We start from the raw sequence: 12,699 nt of genomic DNA, 5'->3' as shown, positions 1-12,699 counted from the left end.
GAAATGTATCCTTACCCCTCTCACGTACGCCGCTCTCTCTCTCTCTCGCACACTGCTCTCCTCGTGTACGCCGCGCTCGCTCTCTCTCGCGCGACCCCGGCGGCGACGCTTCTCCCTCCACTCCGGTCGGCCCTCCACCCCCACCTCCAGCCGGCCCTCCTCATGTGGAGCTCGGACGAAGACTCCGGGGAGGAGGAGATGGAATTGCGTCCTGTGAAGATTACACCGTGGGTTTGGGTTCTCAAGGACTTAGGTATCGATCTGATCGAGAAATTTAATGCTGCGGGCCTATCTGTTTGTTTGCGTCCTCAAGCCCGTGTTGCCGTTTCCATCTTTGCTAGTCTTTTTTGTTTCTTTTCTTTGTCATTTCGCGAAATGCTATATGATGCTAGAGTATTTTCTTGCCCCTCCACACCCGAATTTTTCCTGCACCCAATCTTCACGCTCGCACTTCTTCAACACCGGCGAGGCGAGATCCGCCCCCATCTTCTCCATTTCCAGCGAGATTTATCTCGTCCAGCCCATTTCAGTGACTTAGGAAGTTAGGAGTGAGTTAGGGTTAGGGATTTAGGAGTTGGGGTTAGGGTTTGGGGATTTCGGGATTGGAGGAAAGCTGGGGAGTAAGGCCGGCCCGTCGGTGGGGGACATGAATCATGTTTGTTCCTACAAAGGTGGAGAACCGTCGGATATAAATATTGATGTAGATCCTAGAGGTACAGAGTATACATCCCCTCAACAAACATAATTCATGTCTTCATACTGTTGCTTCAAAAGATTTAATGATTCTTCAAAAAGATAATGGTTCTTTTTCCCTTGTGTTGTTACTTCTTTCATTCGAAAGATGAGTTGGCAAAGGAATGGGGCTGGGAAATGCTGCTGCCATTCAAGTGTGACCCTGAGTGGTCTGACTATTGCAACTACCTTGGGCAATATTTCAAGCGCCATCACAATGTTATTGCTGAAGTTACTGGCATCAGCTTGGTTGATGCGGCCGAAACTGTTAGTATTGAACTGTGCCCCTCTTTTCTGAACCATCAGTCGAAGCCTGCTCCTAATTGTTTTTTGCTTGTCTTGTTTCCTATGTTAAACTGGCTGTCAAGTAGTGTCTCAAGAAGGAGGGTGAACTTGTGTCTTTGTGGGACCGTAGAATGAAAGAATGCACGGATGAGATCTTACCCATTACCACTTTCATTCTGAGTAGCCTTATCCAGGAGTTTGCAGACAAAGTCAAACGCACAGGAGAGAGACTTTCTGATGTTTCCACCGCAGCTTTGTTGGTATGTACCACAACTGTCCTTAACAGACCAAACAAATCACACCACAGAAATGTATTCCTCTCTCTGCATCCTAATGACCAAATGTGTTCTCGCAGTCACTTAGCTAAGTAGAGCAGGAAAAAAAACTATTTGGAACTATTTCAATATCTCTGCTCAGTTGTCACCATGACAGAGAAACTATTTGTACTCATTGTAACAAGATAATATTTGATCTATTCCATGCAATCTTGAAAATACTACAGGGTCCTCATAATCCAGGTAGCTGTACAAACTACAAATTGGTGTGAACTACCACAATGTGACCAAGGATTCCCGTCTTACCGCCACAGTTTATATTTTATCTGAGATCTGATTTCAAGTCATTGGTTTTTGCACATCTAGTGACCAAGTTGAGTCTTTTTAGTGCACTCACAAGGAGCATATGTAAACCTGTCTGCCTAGCACTAAAAACAGTTCCCTTGATCTATCTGACATTTGGCTTCCTGTTATTAATGAACACTCCCAAAAACTTAATATGTTGTATGACTAGTTGCTAGAGCATGGCCTGTGCCTTGCATGCTTACTGTTTCACCTGCTATGGATTGCTTGGACTCACCATCTAACGTTTGTGATCTGCTTCTTGCTGCAAAACGGTGCTCGATCTAAGCTTTTATCTTTTTATTGTTGCAGACTATATCTATTTGTTGCGGTGCCATTTTAATTGTGCCAACTTGGGCCTGAGCCCTACATGCTCACTGTTTCGCTACTCCTTTTATCCAACTCGGCACATGCACTTTCAGTAATGTAGTACTTCTTTTATGGCTTTTGACTAATGCAAAACTTTGGTTTCAAGTGTATTAGCAAGGAGGCTGACCTGATATGTGAGCTTCTAAAGCATGGTGCTGAGCCTACTGATGGCTTCATCCAGCAGAGCAGCATGATCCGCATGTGCGCCTTGAGCCTTATGCACCTACAAGGATCCCGTGCCATTGATGCCGCCGCCGCCATGGTGGTAAGTGCCTGCCCGCATCACGCCACCTCTACCAAAACACTCTTAGGTTTAACTAGCATCCTCCATCTCTTCTATGTTTAATACTTACCGGCACTTACTGCACCAATGGCTTCAATTAAAGGGCATCACAAAAGAGTGCAAATTGATGTGTGATTGGATAAAAAAAGAGGACAAGCTTATCACCTTCAGCTTTTTCACACGGCACGAGCCTCTGGAATGCTGCTTGATTTGCGCCAGAACCTTGGACGTTATGCTCAGCATACTGAAAGAGTCTTCCTTTCCTTCTTCCAAGGTTAGTGGAATGGGTGATCAGAATGGTGCTGCTGTTGGATTTCTTTTGGCTGCTCCATGTTTTGGTGGGGCGAGCAGTCCAGTTATTAAATGCTGTTATGCCCTTCTGTTTGTAACATAGGATTTATTCATTTAGTTCTAATTGTCTTCACATGATCATACAAAATGTTGAGCAGGTTAGCTCGACATGGGATGAGCCGGTTGGCCAAGGATAGCATAGATTCCTTTTTATTCACTTAGTATTTATAATGCCGCTTGTGTCCTTCTGTTAATCAAATTCGACTATATTCATATCATTTAATGGTAAGCCTTGTGCAAGTGTTAAAAATTTTAGTCTCATTGGTGGTAAACATGCCAATCACTCAGGAATAAATTGTACATGTTAATCTTAGGTTATCATGATGGTTCTAGCACCTATTTTGTTTTCATGTGTAGTACTTGATTAACTGATTCATGATATTTCTTTTCTACTGCAGATGTGGCTTGATCTAGTGGCTAATAACTAGAAACAATGATGGTGGGCAGCTCCATGGATGAAGTTTCTTTTGGCCCGAACACTTTGCTCACTAATATGGGCATCTAGGTTAAGCACAGTACTCGTTTCGGAGTACATGCCTACTGCTGTTGGGCATGGTTGTCAAATCAAACTGTAACAACTACTAGAATGCACTGTGCTATTTAAATTTGTTGCTCCAATGACATATCTTTGGATTTAACTGCACCGTTAGGTTTTGTAGTCCAAACCTCATTTTTCACTTTGGCAGCCGCGGTACGTTCACCCGCTGCCGCATCCGAACTTAACTTATAATCCTGCACGGAGGAGTGACTTAACAGCAAAGTGACAGATTATATGGACTGGGACAGTAGTGTGGCTGATTAGCTGTTGTTGGCTTGTTGCTCGGGTCCTTCCGTGGTTTGTGGCTCAAAAACCATCTGCCGCGTCAGGCAGCGGAATGTTGCTCGTGCGGATGGCATCGAAGGGCTTAAACTTTTGCGTATAAAGCATGAGTGATTGCGGTTAACGCGCAGTCGTATTTGTCAAGTTACCAGTGGCTATATCGGTTTGCACATTGCAACAGTGGCCGGTTTGCACATTGCAACTGCCGATTGCAATGAAAAATAATGAGTTCGTCACTGTATTGGGGCTCGCACTCATGTATTGGGGCTCATTATTGTTTATCACCAAGGCTAGAAATCCTTGTTCCAAGACTTAATGAGTAAAATTGACAGGTGCTCCATATGCACGTCGTGATCAAGTTAGGGATTTTTCTTTGAAAATGTGTTCCAAATATATTTGAAGGTATGTTTGAAAAGGGCTTAAATTATAAAAATAATTTGAACATATTTAAAAAAGAAGCTTAACTAGATTTTTGCAATTAATGTTGAAAAAAGTTTCTAAGATCTTTTATTTTGGCTTTTAAATGTGGCTATAAAATATTTTAAAATGGTCATTTAAAAATGATTTAAAAAGATTTCAAAATAGCTTTCAAATAATTTCAAATATAACTTCTCAAAATATATTAAATGGTTTGCAAAGTACGGTTTGAAAGTTAAGTTTGAAAAAGGTCTCTAAAAGAAATGGTTTGCAAAGTAAGGTTTGAAAGTTAAGTTTGAAAAAGGTCTCTAAAAGAGATAACTTTGACCTTCAAAATTACTCCCTTCATTTCAAATTATATCACGTTTTAGCATTTATACATACATAGCTTTCTCTATGTATTTAGATATACACTATGTCTAAATACACAATAAAAGCAACGTATTTGGAAAATCCAAATCATGTCTTATAATTTGGGTATTTTACAAGGATTTTAAGTATAGTTCAAACGGAATTCAAAAAGGTGGCTGCGCAGAACTCCACCTTTGTCACCTCCTGCGCACACGAGTGACAAGAAAAAAGGACTGAAAAATAATAAATAAAATAAATAGTTGTTGCTGCTAAAGGACTGAAAAAAAAAAATCTCACCTCCTCCTGCGCACATGAGACAAAAAAAAGATTGAAAAAATTAAAATGTGATAAGCTCAAGACGACGTTGTACGACGGATACAAGGCGCTCGGGGACTAGCTGTGGGGGTACGACCCCACCCACGGCAGACCACATGGGTTACGCCTCTAGGGGCAGCCCAGCCCACAAGAATAAGCCTTGCGGGGCACGGCGCTGCTCGACGCGTCTCGCAAGACACCGGAAAGATATCCTGAAGATACTACGAGTCTGTTAGGATACGTATGGTCCCATGATTTCTGTAATGCGTTATTACTTTTAGGTTATCTTCTAGATCTAACCGACTTGTAACCCTACCCCCGGACTCTATAAGGCGGGCAGGCACCCCCTCCAAACATACACAATATCATACGATAGCTAATATAATCCAACAGACCACAGGAGTAGGGTATTACGTCACGCCGACGGCCCGAACCTGTCTAACTCTTGTGTCTCTGTTGTCTTCTTGTTCTCGATTACACGCATCTCTGCCGATCAATCTACCTTCGTGGGATACCCCTCGGAGGACTGCCAATGATATTTTGTCGACAGTTTTGCTACCGGATTCACTTATTGCTCTTGATGGTTGCCACCACCTAGACGACTTGGTGCAGCGGAGGAGGATTGGCATGAGTTGGTGATTGTTTGTGACCATCTCCGGTGATTGTGATGGGACTTGTGCCTTCCCCGGCGGAGCGCCGAAAGGTAACCCTAGTGGATTACTCATGTCATTGAATTACCTCACTTGTGGGTAGGTTCTTGTGGTGTCCAATTGTGTGGACGAGGTTCGTGAAACACTTCTTAACCACCGAACCACCAAGTGTTGGTCGATACAACGGAAATATAGCGTGTTGGCAAGCACGTGAACCTCAGGAGAAAATTGGTTGTCTCTTGCCCTTTGGTATTCTCCCGGTGATTGAGTTAGTATTCATCTTGTGATTGGTACACTCCTCTACGTAATGGTATAATCACCTTACTTACTTATTTACATACCCGTAAACTAGTTGTAGTAAGCTCTTTAGTGTAACTAGAATTGAGAGCTTGCTCTGTAGCTTAAGTTCATCTAGTGGAGCTCTTTAGTATAGCAAGTGTGAGAGCTCTTAGTGAGTAGTGACTTAATAAATTATGTGTCTAGTGATCATAGTAACTAGAATTATTGGATATGTGGCTTGCAACCCTTCTAGAGCTAGAGAAAGTTTGCTTTTCGCTATTTGTCATACTAATCAAATTGCTCTAGTTGGTTTATAGATTTTTAAATAGGCTATTCACCCCCCTCTAGCCATATTAGGACCTTACAGGGCACCACGGGCAGGGCGGTGGACGAGGCGACGGTGGCGGTGCCAGAGGTGGCGGTTAGGGTTAGGGTTAAGCCGATGTCCTCCCTTTCTCTCTCCTCCCCGGCTGTAGATTTTGGCTGGCCAGCCTGGCAGTGGTCGCGACACGGCAGTGGTGGTGGGTTGGCCGGCGGTGAGCGAGGCGGCGGCGGCACCGCCGAGCCGGGCGGGGCAGGACAACCGGATGGGTGGGGTAGGCGGCGGGGGCGAGCAACCGACGAAGTTAGGGGAGGGCAGGCTCGTTCGGCGGGGGTGGTTGGTAGGCAGGGAGGTCACCAGCGGCCTGGGCGGTGGTAGGTGGGCGATGGGACAGTGGCTCACTGGGGAAGGTGAATAGTAGCACAGACGAGGGGAAGCTGAGCGGGCGCGGGCGCGTGTACGCCGCTATTGGTCCTGGCGCGCGCGCATCAAGGAAGAGGGTCCAGGTGTCCCAAGGAGGTGCCCCGAGCCGATGGTCACAGACTCACATTTTTTCATGGAGCGGCGGCTAGTCCCGAGAAGATTTGGACCGCAAGATGTCCTTTGCCGATCTGATAACCTTCTGTCAGTGCCGCTCAGACACGTGCAACACGACACAGCTCATCCTCTCCATGCCTAGATTCTTCCTCTGACTTGACTCTTGACTTTGGAGTCCACCCTTTTTGCCCATTGACGGTACAAGCATCAATTGGCAGCGAGCCGAATCTAACCTTTTATAAAGGCAGCGGCCCAACACCGAGGGCAGGCCAATGCTAGCCACTTCGAAGCAGCCCACCGCGTGCGTCCAGCTTCCTTGTCTGCTCACTTAGCGTAGCTTCCCCAGCACTCACGACCCCGACGCAACACGATCACCATGGCCAATGGCGGCGGTACGGCCATAGGAAGGAGGGAGCGCCCCAGCGCCCCCCCCCAAACACCCTAACTTGATCGTGAGGTTCGTGTGGGGGGTATAACCCTAGGTACCTATGGCAATGGACATGGACCGCACCACCAGGGGTGGTCCAGACCATAAGAAGAAGGCGTGTGATTCAAGACACTGATCGGCATGCATCACAAGGTTTGAGGAACGAATCTTGAAGATAGAGAAGGATCTGTTCAGATATGATAGGTATCGTATTCCTTGTACATACTTACCATATATCTGGATAGATCTAGATCTAACCGACTTGTAACCCTACCTCTCATACTATATAAGGCAGGTAGGGACCTCCCTTGAATTCATCTCATATTCAGTACAATCTAACAAAGACACATGACGTAGGGTATTACGTCGATCAGACGGCCCAAACATGTCTAAATCACTGTCTCTGTGCCTTGTGTCATCATCTGGTTTCTATTACGCGCACCTCCACCGATCATCTACTACCGTGGGTATACCCCTTGGTAGACTGCCGATCAAATTTCGTCGACAGTGGCGTGCCAGGTAGGGGTGTGCGTGTTGAATCCATGGCAAACCAGATGAGGTTTTCTTCATAAACAAAAGACATCTTGGGTTCTCGTGACGGTATTCTTCGGCGGTCTGTAATGGGTGATGCGGCGATGTTGTTTGGTGATCTGCGACGAGAGTCGACGTCTCAAGAGCAGCCCCCGGCGGCATGTCACGGTGCATCAAGCCAAGCACGATCCTACCTCCTGCAATGAGCTCCGTCCTGTTCACTAGATCTTTGCCAGGATCTACGTCAAGAAGCAAGGGCCACAAGACGAATCAATCTATAAACGATCAAGCTTGTTTCTAGGCTGTCACCGCCACTGAAGATGCCTAGGTCAACGATCATATGAACAGGGAGATTAGATCGAGAAGGTCTACACGCCAGAACTGAGCGCTGGATGCTGCATCACGCGATCTATACAACCATGCAAGATAAGTATAGAGATAGCAAAGATCTTGAGATTTGCACGCACATATGCATATATACACATACGACAGGGTAAGCATGGATTAATTTCCTTGCTGCTGGGATGATTCGACGCCTGCCGCTTTACTCCAATCGAACAAGCTAAATCATGTCTTTATTCAATCAAATATTTTTGTATTTTTGGATATCTCTTTGTCTACACGACCATTATTGGCAGCAACCTAATCGCACCCTTCGCCGATAGCATGGATCCGATCAATCGTCCTACGGCGACCACATCGTCGGCATGTCACGACCTTCATCAGCAACACTTGTCGTTAGTGCGTCGCAACCCACGTCGTCGACTCGTCGTCACCCTTCGGTGACACTCTCCAACAGCCCAGGCCCATCGTCCTGAGATGCGTTTCGCCTCCAAGCTAGCCGATAACAAAGTCTCTGGAATCCTGAACGTGCATGGACTACTTGTCATCAAGTACTACATGCACACCACGTTGACGTGAGCAAGCAATCATAGAGGAACGTATACACACCAATCAGAGAGGAACATGCACGCACAAGATGGTTTTCTTCTCTGCTTATCTACGTTCGGCAGCACCAACTCCGACTCCGCTCGCCGAGTTTGATTACATGGAGCCATCAACCGAGTCGCCAAGCAAGCCGCTCGGACTACTCGTTTCGACCGCATGACGTGTCACAATGATCGTGGCAAAGAACGGCGTTATAACGACCACGACCGTCGCCATGACGACAGGCCAGAAAGCTTGAAGACCGGGCAATTTCGTCGACGCCGACCAGATAACATCATACGCTGCCGATCAGACATTTTGACTAAAGCTAAGTACCTCTACTATATCTGCATTTAATACGGCTTTGTCTAATTATTTTCTCCGAGTTTTCGCCATGTTTCTCTAATTATTATTTCTCGGGTTATTTTTCATAATAAAATGTCTCCACGTTTGATATCTCCGTGTTTAAGAAGTTCAATAATGCAATATCCGACCGGTTGATCAGACTGTTCGGTGCTCACTTCGCCAACCAACTGGTCGGATTGTCTGTCGCTTCATCGCCAGCTACACTTAGGGAGAACCAGATGGGAATTTTCCATCATCATCATCACCATCTGCGGCGACGGCTCGGCTCCGTGAGACGACGATCTCAACTCAAGGCTCTGAGGTGCATCGCTCTTCATAAGGATTGATCCGATCTCCTACTTTTATCCAAAAAGCCTGGTTTCTCGTGTGGAGTACGCAGGGCGATCTGTACCTGCCACCGAGGTGCATGTACTCGATTGAGCAAGACAAGCACCCTCGACGGCGCTGCCATGTAGCATGAAGTCCTGTTTCTATGATTCAAACGCTAGAGTTCTCCGGAGGTCCAACGCTGAGCTTCGTCGGCACCAATCAAGGAGACGGTTACATGCGGCAAGCCAGCAGCATGTAGGTCAACTTCAAGAATTCGGTTGCATCACCCAACATCGACTCGTCATCATCCCTCGGCGGTGCTCGTCAGCCCTCATCGACGGCTCGCGTGGTCCTCACTATCGACTCGACATTACGAGGCAACTCACGATGGCGCATTGTGATTTTCACTAAGATCAACGTCAACAAGCAAAGGACGACATATTATCTACAATACCATGCAAGATAAGTAAACAAACCATCACAGTGTTTTGACTACATCTACATACAGCCTCAAGCATGCATGCAAGAAATAAATTCCCTTGCTACCGATCTACACTCACGAAACATGATCCCAATGTCATCAATCCAAACGAGCTAAGTCATGGTTTTTTCCATTGAATATTCTAACATATATATAACTTTGTCTACCTTGATAACAGTCAACAGCAGCGGCGGACCTATGCTTTCTCTATTTGTTTTCTATATTTTTTCTCAAATTACTTATTTCTCCATGCTAAACATCTTTAAAATGACGTATACTATCGCCTTTCAAATTGGGTTGCGCCCTCGCCTCGGTCGGACACGCTCAAGGGCTTTGCCTCTCCACGCGAATTCACTCCGCCAAGCTCCGATTACGCCCGTTTGCCTACAACTCTGCGTAGCTGCCGTGCCACCGAGCCACCGAGCCGCTTGAGCCGCCGAGCTTCTGAGCCGCTGTGCCGCCATGCTGTCGAGCCGCCAAGCAAGCTACTAAGCGAGCCGTCTCAGTCGTAAGCACTCTCCATGGTCTCCATATTTCGCCACTGTTTTCAATTTTCGCCACGATCTACAATTTTTGCCACGGGTCTCCAATTTTCGCCACGATCTCTAAATTTCACCACGGTCTCCAAATTTCTCCACGGTCTCCAAATTTCGCCACAGCCTCCAAATTTCTCCACAGTCTCTAAATTTCACCATGATCTCCAATTTTTGCCACGGGTCTCCAATTTTCGCCACGATCTCTAAATTTCGCCACGGTCTCCAAATTTCTCCACAGTCTCTAAATTTTGCCACGGTCTCCAAATTTCGCCACGGTCTCTAAATTTCTCCACGGTTTCCCATTTTCGCCGTGGTTCTCCATTTTCGCCACGGTTCTCCAATGCTCTCCGTGCTCTCCAATTTTTCTTCATCTTTAAGTGCTCAACACTCTCTAGATTTTAAAGATTTTATTCTTTTAACAAATATAAACAAAGTCTAAATAAACATAAACTGCTCTACAGGGTATAAAATTCACCGATACATTGCTCCTGATAAACTCTGCTCTGTTTTCTTCATCGCCGAGTTCATATTTTTTATTTTTAAATCATGTACTACCCGTTCTATATATTTGTATTGTAGGATCATCGTCTGGGTGGTCGCACCATCTGGCCTTCGGATTTCTCCGCCGATCAACTGGTCGGACCACTAGGTTCATGACTTCGTCGCCGACCAGTTGGTCGGACCGTTCGGCATTCACTTCTACTCGGTGCTCACTTCGTCGCCGACCAGTTGGTTGGGTTGCTCGGTACTTGATTCTTTGCCAACCAACTGGTCGGATTGTCTGTCGCTTCATCGTAAGTTACGCTGAGGGCTCGCCAGCTAAGCTAGGGACTTTGTCTGCCGATTCGCTTGTTGGATTACTACGTTTTACCGACGCTGCATATCATGTGTGATATCAAGGTTTTCCATGTTGTCCAGATCAGGGTGCTGATCTTGGGCGATACATCAGGGGATTTGATAAGTATATCTATCGCAGCAATCTAGTGCTAAGCACTTTCCATTTTCTCCACGTTTTACTGCTCAGTATTATTGAATAATACTCCGCGTATCCAGTGCTAAGCGTGGGGACTTCGTCCTTTACACTAAATTCTTTGATCCTGCTACAAGATGTTTCTCTATCTTACAGCAGACTTGAGGAATAAGTGTGTACACTTCACCTTACGGTGAATGTACTGTTTTTCCTTCTTATTGGTTTTTAGCTAAGCTGGGGACTAGCTGTGCTCCCGGCTAAGCTGGAAGTTGGTTATCCTAACTAAGTGATCATTGTAATTCTTTGATCCTGACACCAGGTGTATTCTTCACCTACTGTCAGGCTCGGGGACTACAATGTAATATTGCACCTTACGGCGCATATATCAGTACTAATATCCTGTTTGCATAAGTCATGAATGATGATCATCTAACTTCGCCAACGAAGCCTAAGTGTGTACACTTCACCTAATGTGGAGAACTTTTAAATTTTAAACTTGAGTTCCTTACATCCTTCTAGCAAGCCTTACTTGGCTAAGTCCGAGATCAGGTCACCTGATAAATTGGCTGGCTTCATTTTTTACCGGTCGGATTACCAGTTAAACTGGTCAGCACTTCGTTCTGTTGATTGGATTACCAGTTAAACTGGTCGGATTACTAGTTAAACTGGTCGGCACTTTGTTTTGTTGATTGGATTACCAGTTAAACTGGTCAGATTGCCAGATATGCTGGCTGACTCCAAGTTAAACTGCTTAGACTTGCTCAAGACGGTGTTGCTCAGCGGATACATGGCGCTCGGGGACTCGCTGTGGGGGTATAACCCTAGATACCCATGGCAATGGACATGGACCACACCGCTAGGGGTGGTCCAGCCCATAAGTGGAAGGCGTGTGATGCAAGACACTGATCGGCATGCATCACACGGTTTTAGGAAGGAATCTTGAAGATAGAGAAGGATCTGTTCGGATATGATAGATATCGTATTTCTTGTAAATAATTACCATATACCTGGATAGATCTAGATCTAACCGACTTGTAACCCTACTCCCATACTATATAAGGCAGGTAGGGACCCCCTCGAATTCATCTCATATTCAATACAATCTAACAAAGACACGGGACATAGGGTATTACGTTGATCAGACGGCCCGAACCTGTCTAAATCGTTGTCTCTGCGCTATGTGTCACCATCCGGTTTCTATTACGCGCACCTCCGCCGATTATCTAATACTGTGGGTATACCCCTCGGTACACTGCCGACCAGATTTCGTCGACAGTTCGTCTCCGTGGCTCCTTCTCCAGTGCAGTCACCCTCTACTCTACCGGATCTTTTTCGAGATATATACGCCTTGTTCGCTTGGCTTATAAGCTGGACTTTTTCAGCCAACGAACAATATTTTTCTCTCACAACAAATCAGCCAACAGTAATTTTAGCCATGGCTTATCAGCCAAGCGAACAAGGCGATAAATGTTCCCTTTTGGGTAATTGGGTTGGAAATTCTTGGTTAGCAAAGGGCAAAACAAACCAGACGAGTTTAGTTCATTTTGTTGGAAAGAAATAGCAATTCAGCTGAAAGTCTTGCTTTGACAAATTGGTAGCTGCAGCGGACCAGTGGTCCCTTCTCCATATTCTAGGATTCTGGGAAGTTTTTGTTCAAAGAATTCTCCCCCCTAGCAATCGATTAATAATCATAAAAATTGCTATCTTTTCGGAAATCTAAGGTTATTTCCCTCTGAAATCTAGTTCGAGTTCTCCGTGCAGTACTTTGATTTGACCGGGCGCGGGAGCTCTGCGGCCGTATCCATCCATAACTCACTCACTCTC

At 45.8% G+C, this 12,699-nt stretch overlaps 1 protein-coding gene across 2 annotated transcripts; it reads left to right on the top strand.

Annotated features, from left to right (window-relative positions):
* Positions 1-29: 29 nt before the first annotated feature.
* On the top strand, positions 30-3,255 carry LOC136471444 (uncharacterized). Of its 2 annotated transcripts, none has more exons than XM_066469178.1 (6): positions 30-253; positions 842-999; positions 1,104-1,277; positions 2,110-2,268; positions 2,390-2,560; positions 3,036-3,255. In XM_066469178.1, the coding sequence occupies exons 1-6, from the start codon at positions 163-165 to the stop codon at positions 3,063-3,065; spliced, it is 783 nt and encodes a 260-aa protein (XP_066325275.1). In that variant the 5' UTR covers positions 30-162; the 3' UTR covers positions 3,066-3,255. The 2 variants fall into 2 exon arrangements, with proteins under 2 accessions (XP_066325275.1, XP_066325276.1); XM_066469179.1 differs by having other exon boundaries at positions 30-713.
* Positions 3,256-12,699: the final 9,444 nt, after the last annotated feature.

The sequence above is a fragment of the Miscanthus floridulus genome, chromosome 8, assembly GCF_019320115.1.
Source record: "Miscanthus floridulus cultivar M001 chromosome 8, ASM1932011v1, whole genome shotgun sequence".
NCBI classification, from domain to species: Eukaryota; Viridiplantae; Streptophyta; class Magnoliopsida; order Poales; family Poaceae; genus Miscanthus; species Miscanthus floridulus.
Note: the sequence above shows the minus strand (reverse complement) of the source record. Positions and strands in the feature narration are given on the sequence as shown.

What these genes read in the sequence shown, in the direction of transcription:
- LOC136471444 (XM_066469178.1), top strand. Translation starts at nt 163, where the DNA reads ATGTGGAGCTCGGACGAAGACTCCGGGGAGGAGGAGATGGAATTGCGT. An exon ending in TGGTTGATGCGGCCGAAACT is followed by an intron (nt 1,000 to 1,103) that starts GTTAGTATTGAA and finishes GCTGTCAAGTAG; the next exon opens with TGTCTCAAGAAGGAGGGTGA. An exon ending in CTTCCTTTCCTTCTTCCAAG is followed by an intron (nt 2,561 to 3,035) that starts GTTAGTGGAATG and finishes TTTCTACTGCAG; the next exon opens with ATGTGGCTTGATCTAGTGGC.